General features: G+C 50.6%; 1 protein-coding gene across 6 annotated transcripts in view; it reads right to left on the bottom strand.

Annotated features, from left to right (window-relative positions):
- Positions 1-2,283: 2,283 nt before the first annotated feature.
- ZBTB16 (zinc finger and BTB domain containing 16) overlaps positions 2,284-11,216 on the bottom strand; it is a 183,419-nt gene continuing 174,486 nt past the window's right edge. For 4 of the 6 annotated variants that reach the window (XM_046685062.1, XM_046685065.1, XM_046685063.1 and 1 more), the window contains 2 exons: positions 6,966-7,133; positions 2,284-4,908 (listed from right to left, as the gene is read on the bottom strand). In XM_046685062.1, the coding sequence (XP_046541018.1) occupies positions 4,679-4,908; positions 6,966-7,133 (398 nt within the window). In that variant the 3' untranslated portion in view covers positions 2,284-4,678. The remainder of the gene's footprint in view (positions 4,909-6,965; positions 7,134-11,216) is intronic. The other 2 variants (XM_046685066.1, XM_046685068.1) reach the window with 1 other exon arrangement.

Here is an 11,216-nt window from a genome sequence, read left to right as displayed (position 1 = left end):
ATCAATTAATTAAAAACACCATTCTGTAATACAGAACAATCGGACTGGCACTTGTGCTGTCACGACAGAAGACAAGCCACAAAAACAAACAAATAACAAAACAAAACATAATACCCAAACCAAAAGGCTTAGTTTTGCTTGGTCCAGCAGGGCGCCACAGCCCTCAGTGCTATAATTTACATACATATATATATATATTTATCTTTATATATATGGGTCGGATGTCATGGTGCACCACCACGGCTTCTTAACCTTACAAAGATCATGCATAACACTATGTGAACAAATTCTATGACACAGCAAGAGGCTGGTACCCTGTCTGCGAAGCGGGACGCCAAGGACTCAGGGAGGCAGGGCTGCTGGCTAACAGGCCTGCGGGCCAGCACCCTTCTCCCCTGACCCAACTTCCCTGGGCTGTCTTGCACCCCTATCCTGGTCAGCTCTGCCTTTTTCCTCCAGCCATCAGTCCCACCATGTTGGGTTAGTCTGGCTTTTTTCCTCCAACTGAAATATCCAGGTAAGTGCCACCATGAAGCTCCAGGAAGGAGGAGACAAGATGGGAGGGGGAAAAAAAAGATATAACAGAGGCCTAGGAAAAATGAACAAACAGAGTTTGATCTTTTTCTCCTTTTCTGTCTTATGTCCAGTACCCCCAGCTTTCACGCTTGTTGGGCTTGCAAGGAACTGGCCACAAATCTCCCCACCCCCCGCTCCCCCTCATGGACCGAGTCCAAAGGCTGCCCCCACTGCTGTAAGCCAATGGCCCTCTCCCTCTGGGGCCTTGATGCCCCTGCAGCCGGTTGTACCAACAGCATCCAGAAGGGTACCATACACTTGTGAAAAATTGCAGCAGTTTTTTTTTCTTTTTTTCTAAACATGGAAAAACTGTTCAGGCACAAAGATTAAACAAGCCCGCGTTGCATCCCTGGATTGTACTGAATCACTGGGTCCCCCAGCCTCCCTACCCACCCCTGCCCCCCAGATCTACCTTCCCCGTATCCATGGCCTCCTCCAAAGCAGCCCAAAGCAGCAATGATATTTACTATTTTATATCTCTCTCTTGCTATATATATCTCTCTCTATATATATTTGTCTATCCTATATACACATAGGATTTTAATGCTTTGAATGAGTGAAGGAGTGAACAGGGAAAGAGCACATGAGTGAGGGGGGAAATGTCACCAAAAGCATAAGGGACACACCTGTAGGAGCTGAACACAGGAAAGGACTATTAACCAACTTGGACGTTCCAGGCTGGAGAAGTTCCACTCTGCTGGATAAGGCAGTAGCAAGTAAGCTTGTCAGCAGTACCACAGCTAAAGGCAGCGGGCTGGCCAAGGGGCCAGATGGCAGAAAGAAGAGGCAAGTGAAAACATTCAGATCTCACCTGGGGAGACAGAAACCTCCCCCCGCCTAGTCTCCCCAGCCCCCTTTATCCAGACACATCTAAAAGCCTCTAGATAACTTCTGACCGTCACCTGGGCCGTTAGGCCGTGGCAAGGTCAGAATTTTTTTGTCTTTGTGAGTCGGAAGCTGGGAAAGAGGCATGTTGGACTCTGTTGAGGGTGTCTGGGGCTTCCTGGGGGAGCAGGGGAGAGCAAAGAGTACAGACGTCTCCCCATCAGTATCCTTCAGAGCACGCGCCCTGACCCGCTCTCCCTGCCTCCGTGGGAGCACCCCTCCCTCCTAGGGATGGTGGGGGCGGGCAGGTGCTGATTGAGTACCATCCAGTGCTGCAACACCAGATCACAACAATACTGCATGATTTAACACACAACCACACACGAAAAGCACACGCGCGCACGCACACACATAGTACAAAGGGATAGTTTCTTGTTGTCGGTGTTGGTGGGTTGTTTTTTTTTTTGTCTTTTTTTTTTTTTTTCCTATTCACATTACAAAAGGAAAGGGCAAGTTTCTGCAGAACTGACGAAGGAACTAACAAACATTACAAAAATATTACAATTTGTAAATATTAGCTCAACCCTCTCAGCTTGGATGACTAGGGGAGGAGACCCAGGCTGCGTGGGGAGGGTGGGGGAGAGCAAGAGGTGGTTAGCTAGGCCTATGGGATAGCTGGATTCTTCTTTTCCTTCCCCACCAAAGTTGAATGACATCTCACTGTTACAATACTGTTTTCTGGGATTTACAGATCCCCTGAGGGCCAGCCAGTCTCCCCTTCTTCCCAGACCGGGGGAAGAAGGAACAGTGCAGAATGATTTCTTACAGACCGCTCCTCCCGCAATGACTTCACTCTCTTCACATTATAAACACGACAACTGCTCTAGTCACATATTCAAGTTTAACATTTTTTTTTTTCCTTTCCAAAGCACTAAGTCATTATTACAGTTGCAAAATAGCATCCTGCCTACTTTATATCCCCCATCAACACTCTAGTGACACAGTTCCCCCAGCTCATATTCCCGCAACACACAATTTTTAAGGCCTTCAGATTTGGTGGGCGAGATGGCAGGGCCGGAGGGATGGGGCCGAGGGACAGGGGGGTGGTCACAGCAGCACCCATCCCTCTGACTTCCCTATATTCCTCCCAACCCTTCTCCCCAAAACCGCTTCCCTAAACCACTTTTTAAAACCTAAGATACAAACGCAGCCGCAACTTTCTCAGAGAGAGAGAAAGGAAAGAGGAAAAAAACACAACTCTTAACAAATAAAGCACGAGATGAAACAGGAGGGCCCATCCCAAAGTGAACACAAATATTGCAAATGTGCTTTCCAAAATCCAGGGCGGGGCGGCTGGGGAGGACGGGGGAGCAGCGCGGCAGACCGGGAGGCGCGAAGGGAACAGAAGAACGACTGGACGAACATAAGAGGTAGCTTTCGGAAAAACAACACCCCACCCCAACGCAACACAACAAAGGCTGGCTCATCCCCACACCAGCCCTGAAAACAGACCAATTTTGGCAATGATGATGCACACGGAGGTGGGACCACACAGTTGCAAGGATCTGAATGATACAGGCCCCCAGACCCGAACGACCCAGCAAATGGGAAGAAAGGTGGGATCTTCTCCAGAGCGTTTTAGGCTGCACCGACGCTGGGCGAGGATGATTCACACCCAGGGCAGAGCCAACAGTGACCCCAGAGCACCCCCCAATACACCACCCCTCCGCCCCCCTTCTGCTGACCCCCTGCTCTCACGTTCAGATCCTTCTGGACAGCTCCTTCCAGCTGGAAGGCTGTGAGAGGGGATGGGAGGGCCTCGGCCAGCTGAAGTCTATTAAACCGACTATTAATTTACACAAGAAACAGAAAAGAACACCCTCCCCAATCCTCCAACCCCCAACCAAAAAAGAGATACAGGGGTTAAAAAAGCTCATGAGGTCACAAAAAACTGAGGTAATTCAAGTACAATGTGCTAACAGGGGAACAGGGGGCACAGAAAAGAAGCAAAACATAACACAAGGCCAAGCGCTTTCAACTCCTCCTCCTCTTCCCTGTGGACTGGGGGCCCTGCAAGCCAGCAATTCTGTCCCGCTCCGCACCTGGCTTTTCCCGCTGAGCTCACCAGGTCTGGGGTCCCCCGGGCCCCTATGTTCAAAGGGTCCCCAGGACGACTCCACAACTCCCTCCTCTGGCAGCTACCCCGACCCCGGGGCAGGGTGTCGCCTCGTCCAGGTGTCAGACACATCTGGAGAAGGACATCCACATGCTTCCCTTGGACAATGCGCCCTTTCATGGATCCCTGCTCCCAGGGGCTGCAACAGGGGGTGCCGGGGGCTGTGTGTGTTTGTTTGGTGGGATTGTGTGTATTTAGTTGTTATGTTTTTCCATTCGGAAGCAAAAGCAGCCCAGCAGGGTCTCGCTCATGACAGGGCTTGACCAGGGTGGGGTACTCCGTATTTATTTTGTTTCGGGTTCTCAGCAAGCTAAGGATGGGAGTGGGGGCTCTGGAGTCAGCTTCTCCACTAGGGAGCTGGAGGAGGCAGGAGAGGCCACCCATCCACAAGGGGCTGGGCCTTCCCAGGACTTGGAGGGCAGGAGTCAAGAGAAGGCAGGGGGCAAGGGGTGGGGGAGGGGGTGAGAGCCACGAGGCTCCTGAAGACCATGAGGGGCCATCCAGATGTGGCAGAGCGGAGGAAAGCAACAGAACTGAGCGATAGAAGGGAAGGAGGGCCCCTCCCCACTCCACTCTGCCCCCAGCAAACTAGAGCTGCCATTTTGAGCGTCAACCAGTGACCCAGCCCAGCCACACCATCTGTGGGCCCTCTTTTCCCTCCCCGCCCAGCCCCCATCTTGCGAGGAGTCAGTGAGAGGACAGCAGGCAGAGATGGTTTGGCTCTGACCAGAGGACCCCTCATCCCCTCTCTTGCCTCCATTTCTGGACACAAAATGAGGGTCTGGGTAGAGGGAAGAGAAAAATATGCCAAGATCTGAGCTGAACAAAACCACCTCCACCCGCACCCAAGAAAACCAGGCCAACCTCCAGGCAGGAGAGGAGGGATGGAGGCCCCCGGGGAAGGGGCAGTGGTCAGGCAGCCAGGTCACCTGGAGCCCCAGAGAGAATCCGAGGCCAGACAGCTATCAGGTTTCCTTTTTCTCCTCTTTTTTTTCTTTCTTTTTTCCTTTTTTTTTCCTTGCACAGTCCTTCCTTGACTTCACCCTCCCTAACTCTTCTTTCCTTGCTCCCCGCTCCTCCGCCACTGCCGTGGGCCTCGCCTCACACGTAGCACAGGTACAGGTAAGTCTTCTCTATCCTCCAGTCGGGCGGGATCTCCTCGGGCTTGTGGCTCTTCATGTGCTTCTGCATGGAGGACAGGCTGGGGCAGTACTCCGTGCAGATGGTGCACTGGTAGGGCGAGGCGCCGTTGTGCGTCCTCAGGTGCTTGATCATGGCCGAGTAGTCCCGGGAGCGCTGGTGGCAGAGCTTACACTCAAAGGGCTTCTCACCTGTGGAGGGAGGGCAGGAGAAAGCCAGGACAGAGGGAGGGGCCGTGAGGGCCTCCACAGGGATGCTCTGGGCCCTCCTTCCACCCTCGGGCTTGTTGAAGAGTTTAGCACTTCCCGCTGGAACTTTCCATGGTGATGGATACACCATCCAATATGGTAGCCGCTAGTCACACATGGCTACTGAGTGCCTGAAATGTAGCTAGTGTGAAGGGGCACTAAATTTTCAGTCTTATTTCACTAACTTAACTTTAGTTTTTTTTAACATAACTAACTTTAGTCTTATTTAACTAACTTAAATAGCCACATGTAGCTCGTGGCGGCGCTATCGTCCAGCACAGCTCTGGCCCCTTGCCTTCCTCTTCTTAACTCTCCCAGACACAGACTCTTCCCTTCCTTAAGAAAAGAAATGGAGGTCTAGTAAAGGGGCAGTGAGAGCCCTAAAGGCCCACAGCTCCTTCCAGGGGAGAGAGGGCACGTGGCTACGGATGGTAGGAGGTAGGGGTGAGGTGAAATTGAGGGAACCTGTCCTTCAAACATGCTGCATCTGGGCGTGTCTAGTCCTCTAAGGCTCTAACAACCTCCATGGACCCTGTCTTCCCCTTTGGGGCTAGAATGAGGGAGGGCCAGAGAACCTGGGAGGGCGTGGCCACACCCTTGCTGCTAGCCGACCTCCCCTCTCTTACAGTCCCCTGGAGCTGAGCAGAGGATGTAAGGGAACCTTGTTTCAATACAGTAATTAACTGGCCAGCCATCTCACTATCGATACTCCTCCGTGCAGAGGCCCCAGCAAATAATGAAGTAATGAACAGCCAAAGTGATCTAACTATCGACCGGCTATTTACAATAGTCACTGCCAAATGCATTTAATGATCCACCTGCCAGGTCACATCCCCGACAAGGGGCTAAGGAAGCCCCAGGGCTCTGGGGAATCCTCTGGGCTTCTCTGGTTGTCAGCAACGAGCACCCCATCCTCTGTTTGTGGGCCATGCTGGAGGCAAGAGAGCAGAGCTATGACAACACGTACCCTCTGCTTACTGCTCCCTGGGCCCTCCCCAGCCCTCCCACAGGAGCAGGCTCTCCCCAGGCTGGCAGGACCTGCCTGAGGTCACCTCTCCCTTCCTCTGCACAGGACGGCTGTCTCCCCTGATGAGAGGAGGCTTCCTACTTTGCCAGATTCCACTACCTTCTACTACCTCTCATCCTCGGGCGAAGTCCTTCTGAATGTCTACCTTCTCCCCAACCCGCAGTGCCCTGGTGGTAAATATGTAACAACTAGCTCTCTAAAAAGACCTAATTTGTAGCATTTGCTCATGGCTATGTTGTCAATACTCCCACCATGGACGATTTTAAGCAACCAAGGTGATGTCACTGAACTTGGGAAGAGATGTACAAAATTGGCTTTCATAAGCAGGTGAAGCTCCAGCATTCCACTGCCCCAACTCTGGCAATTCTGAACATCGGGACCACTTCCACTTGTTCTGTCCTCAGACCTTGGGGAAAACAGTAGCTCACATTTCTTTTACGTAAAAAGGAATGCGAAGGCCGTGTGAAATGGTAAAACATTATACACGTAGAGGGGTTATTAAATCCATCTGCTCCTCTAATCTGAAAACCGAACTCTAACTTACACTTTCCCAACCTTCACCATAACCTAACTCAGTGCCCCTAATTCTTACTGTAACCCTCAAGTAACATAAAGCCATCCTAACATTCACTTTCAGTTAACTGGGTCAACCTAAACCTAATTCGGGATTCACGAACAGGCGTCACCTTGCACATCATCTGTGAATTATTGGTATGGCAGCCTGCAGTGCTAGTCTGGGCCCATGGGAAGTGTGCTGTGATCGATGAGCAATGTCTGCTTCAGTGTGGGGAAGAGGCGGTGGCCCTCAGACCACCATACTAACCCTAAGCAGAATCGCTTCTACTCTGTGGTGCAGCCTTGGACTATCATCACCTGGGCCTCTCCGGGGAACCATCTGCCCTGCCCCCCCCCCCCCCCCCACTGCCACCCAGGGCTCAGAGCCAGCCCAGGCACCCGTCCTGGCCCTCAGTACCTGTGTGCACCCTATAGTGCGTCTCCAGCTGGTGCTTGAGGCTGAACTTCTTGCCACAGCCATTGCACTCGTAGGGTTTCTCGCCCGTGTGGATACGTTTGTGGCTCTTGAGTGTGCTCTCATCCCGGAAGCAGCTGCCACAGAACTCACACTCGTACGGGTGGTCGCCTGTGGGGACAAGAGGCTGGATCAGGCCCTTGTATCCCCCTGCCTCGTCTTTAGGGGACAGGAGGGTATGTTCAGCGCACCAGGAAGAAAAGACTGCCACATTCAACATCCTGAAGGCGACTTAAGGACCCCCAGACTCTGCTAGCCCCAGAGCACAAACAGGGAGCACATGTGCGCCCACACGTCCATACTTTACTGTGGCTCAGTGGTCATCCATGGATCAAGGGCCAGTCTATGGAAGAGAGAGCCCATTTGGTTCAGGGATGAACAGCAGTCCCCAGAAAGCAGGCGCCCACAAGGGTAGAGCAGACCTTGGGACTTTGAGACCTTGCCCCCCAGCTTCTCTGGCTATCTTCTCTTCCTTTCCTTCAGGTCAGGGGCAAAAGCCACTCCCGCCTGACTCCCCTACCCTCAAAAGAATCCCTCTACATGTATCCCCATGTTCACTGCAGCATTATTTACAATAGCCAAGACACAGAAACAACCTAAGCGTCTATTGACGGATGAATGGATAAAGAAAATGTGGTATACACATATACAATGGAATGTTATTCAGCCATGAAAAGAAGGAAATCTCGCCATTTGCAAAAACATGGATGGACCTTGACAGAATATGCTAAGTGAAGTAAGTCAGACAGAGAAAGACAAACACCATATGATCTCACTTATATGTGGAATCTAAAAAAAAAAAAAGCAAGTTCATAGATATAGAGAACAGAGTAGTGGTTGCCAGAGGTGGGGAATGGGCGGTGGGCAAAATGGGTGAAGGGGGTCAAAAGCTACAACTTCCATTAGAAAATAAATAAGTCCCGGGGATGTATACGGTATGGTGACTAGTTAACAATACTGTATTATATACTTGAAAGCTGCTGAGAGATTAGATCTTAAAAGTTCTCATCACAAGAAAAAAGAAATTTGTAACTGTAAGGTGATGGATATTTAACTTATTGTGGCAATCATTTTGCAATATATACACATATCAAATCATTATTGTACACCTAAAACTAATGCAATGTCATATGTCAATTAAAAAAAATCCCTCCAATTTGGGGAACTTCTCATTGTTACCCAAATACCTCCTGCTCTTTCCCTCCTCCCCAGTTTTATGTAGCTGTTCTCTCTGCTCGATCCTCTCTCTCCCTTCTTCTCTCTCTGGCAAACTCCTAGTCATCCTTCAAGGCCCAGCGCACATGTCACCCCTGTTTGGAAGCTTCCCTTTAGTCTCCCAGGCAAAATGAGTCACACTTTCTTCTCTGTCCCCAAAGAGAAGAAAAATCCAGCATTTCGTTTTTTTAGTAGTAGTAGCAGAATTTTTATGGGACTTTCTCATTTAAATGGGCCACATTTGTTGCATGCTCACTCCTGTGCAAAGAAATTCGCAAGGATCACATCATGTAATCCTTGCAATCACCTTATAAGAAAAATATTCTCATTCTCATTCTACAGATGAGAAAAATGAGATGCTTAAGCATGGTCCCCAAGGTCAGAGAGCTAGTAGGTAGCTGAGTCAGGATTCAGATTCTGGTTGGGTTCCAGAGTCTGGACACTGAAGACTTATCAGATTGCTAACTGACATGCATACTCTATCTCCTGTCATGCCCACGGTGCTTCTAGAATGGAAGTACCTCCAGGGTAAGAAGGGAGCCTTGTTCATGCTTGTAGCCTCAGTATGTAGCACAGGGACAACCCAGAGCAGACCCTGGGGAAATGTTGAGTATATGAAACCGGGGGAGAACAGCCTTTCCTTGGCTTGGAGTCTATGCCCATCAGCCTCCTTTCTGTGCATTCCACTCCTATGTCCCCTGGAGGGTGAGAGGTTGGGGCATGGGGATTAACCATCTTTCGCTTTGTGCCCAAAGTGGGGGCTTTGGGGGATGACAGGTGAGAACTTCAGCTACTTATTTATTACAGGAGTGAAGGCACAGACAATAAAGATAGATTGATCACCCCAGACTTTGTTCATGAATATTTAAATATCGCTGATTCGTCTTGTCACTGTAATTACAATTTCTCTGGGCTGCATCTCCAACAACCACAGTTTATGGTAAAGAATGGCCCACTGTATTTCACTTGTCCCTCTGCAGATGTGCGGGGCTGCCAACCGTGTAATGTCCTCTGCATTTCATACATTTTCTTCAGCTGAAGAAGGTTTCAGTCATCCACAATGACCTACGTTTTTTCATTATCCCCATGTCAAACTGCGCTCGTGCCTGGGCATAAATTGTCCTTCTCGTTATAGACTCGCATGCCTGTGCCTTCACTTCCTCTTTAAAATGATATTTTACTCTCTGCTCTCCCTCCCCTCCGCAGGCCGCTAACCAAACCTCCCCCCTCTCCAATGCCGGCCCCTGTACCCACATAAATTCTCATCTCTGCTGATGGCTCTGAAGGGTTTTTAAGGCTCTGTGGGGAGTGGATGCTGGGGTCTGCTCACTGGCGGGCTCTCTCATGGGGAGAAGATTTGCAAGAAGCTCTGAGGGTGTAGAGGGGTGGGTGGGAGCACTTCCATCAAAGAGTCAGACAGGAGAAGCTCAAAGAGCAGAGCCATCCCATGACGTTGGGTTCTCCCTAATCTATGGGCCATTGCTCCGGCTCAGAGGCATAGCCAGAGCATCCCTCCCATGCAAATCTGGGGATGACCTGAGTCCTGGGGTTCTTGGCACCTGTCCATCCTCTCACTGCCAGGGCGGGTCCCCAGCCTCCAGCCCCACCCAGCCCAAGGGAGTAGAGGCCCATGCAGACCCTGGTCCTAATTAGTTGTGTATCTAACAGAGAGAGGGGTCAGTCTGTGCGCGCCTGGGCCCGCATGCCACTCTCTCTGCGTAGACGTCTACACACAGCCCTGTCTGACATCCAACTCCCCCTCCTTACCGAATCTGCAACGATTACGACTTTAATCAAGGATTCAGTATCCTCATTAAGACATAAATAAATAAATAAAGCAAGGGCCACGTGATACTTCAGCCAGAGCCAGTAATTAAAACGTACATCGGCAGCCACCCGGCCGGAGGGGAACCGCTGTCTGTGCCTTTCCCCTCCAGACGGGGGCCCTGAGAGTCCAAAAAAACAAAGGGTTAAGGCAGAGAGGTTTGTCTGACCAGATTTTTATGAATTTAATTATGAAGTGGATCACATGTTAAATGAGTTTAAATAGGAAATCTCCAGAGTCAGCCAAGGGAAGGGAAGAAAAAGAACTTAGAAGAAAAAAAGAAAGACAAGCCATTCACACTCACACTCACACACACACACACACAATCTGAAGCACGGTGAGCACCTGGCCTAAAATCGTCACCCTGAGTTAATCGTGTCCGTGTCGCCATAATGTACACAAAACTGGCGGCAGAACTCAAAATCCAATTTGTGGTATGTTGATTAACTCTATAGCCTCTTTAATGAGCTTGACATTAAGTGCAGGACAAACGAGACTAATTAGAGCCCCCTCCGGCCTACCCAGTGCACCTGTGACCCCAGCAGTCTGTCCTTACCTGGTGGCTTCCTTGGCACTGGCCAGGCCCAGTGTCGCCCTCCCCACCCCAGCCCCATCCCGTCAGCTCCTCAGACCCCTCCCTTCAGCACAGCTGAGAGTTTATTATATGATGGGCCATGTGAATCAGGGATCCATCAATGCCAAGAGCACGGCTGGACTAACCTACCAAACACAGCTGCCGATGCTAAACACCCAGCCTCAGCAGCAAATGGGCCAAGGAGAACGGAATATTAATGAGGCATTGTGTGAGGGGTGTGCTCGGCCTGGATATGGCTGGTGTGCACAGGGCCTCTCTGGTGTGAAAATCAATGGGTGTATGTGGGGGGGGGGGGTGTGTGTGTGTGCATGGGCAGCATACATGCTCCATGTTTCCTAGATTAAGCAAGTACTTCATCTAGTACTTAATCTCCCAAACTATGTCTGCAAATAGCCCCTCCCCATGAATCTGAGCCATGATTGGCACAGGGGCAGGTGACATTTTGATATCTGAGCTCTTAGAAGGTGGCATGGACAAAGCAGGGCATATCCTGGGTGGACTTAGCAGGACTGGGATCACTTGAGTCACATGAAGCTGACTGATTTGACCCAGCAGCATG

Source organism: Equus quagga, chromosome 14 (genome assembly GCF_021613505.1).
Source record: "Equus quagga isolate Etosha38 chromosome 14, UCLA_HA_Equagga_1.0, whole genome shotgun sequence".
In the NCBI taxonomy this organism is placed as follows: Eukaryota; Metazoa; Chordata; class Mammalia; order Perissodactyla; family Equidae; genus Equus; species Equus quagga.
Note: the sequence above shows the minus strand (reverse complement) of the source record. Positions and strands in the feature narration are given on the sequence as shown.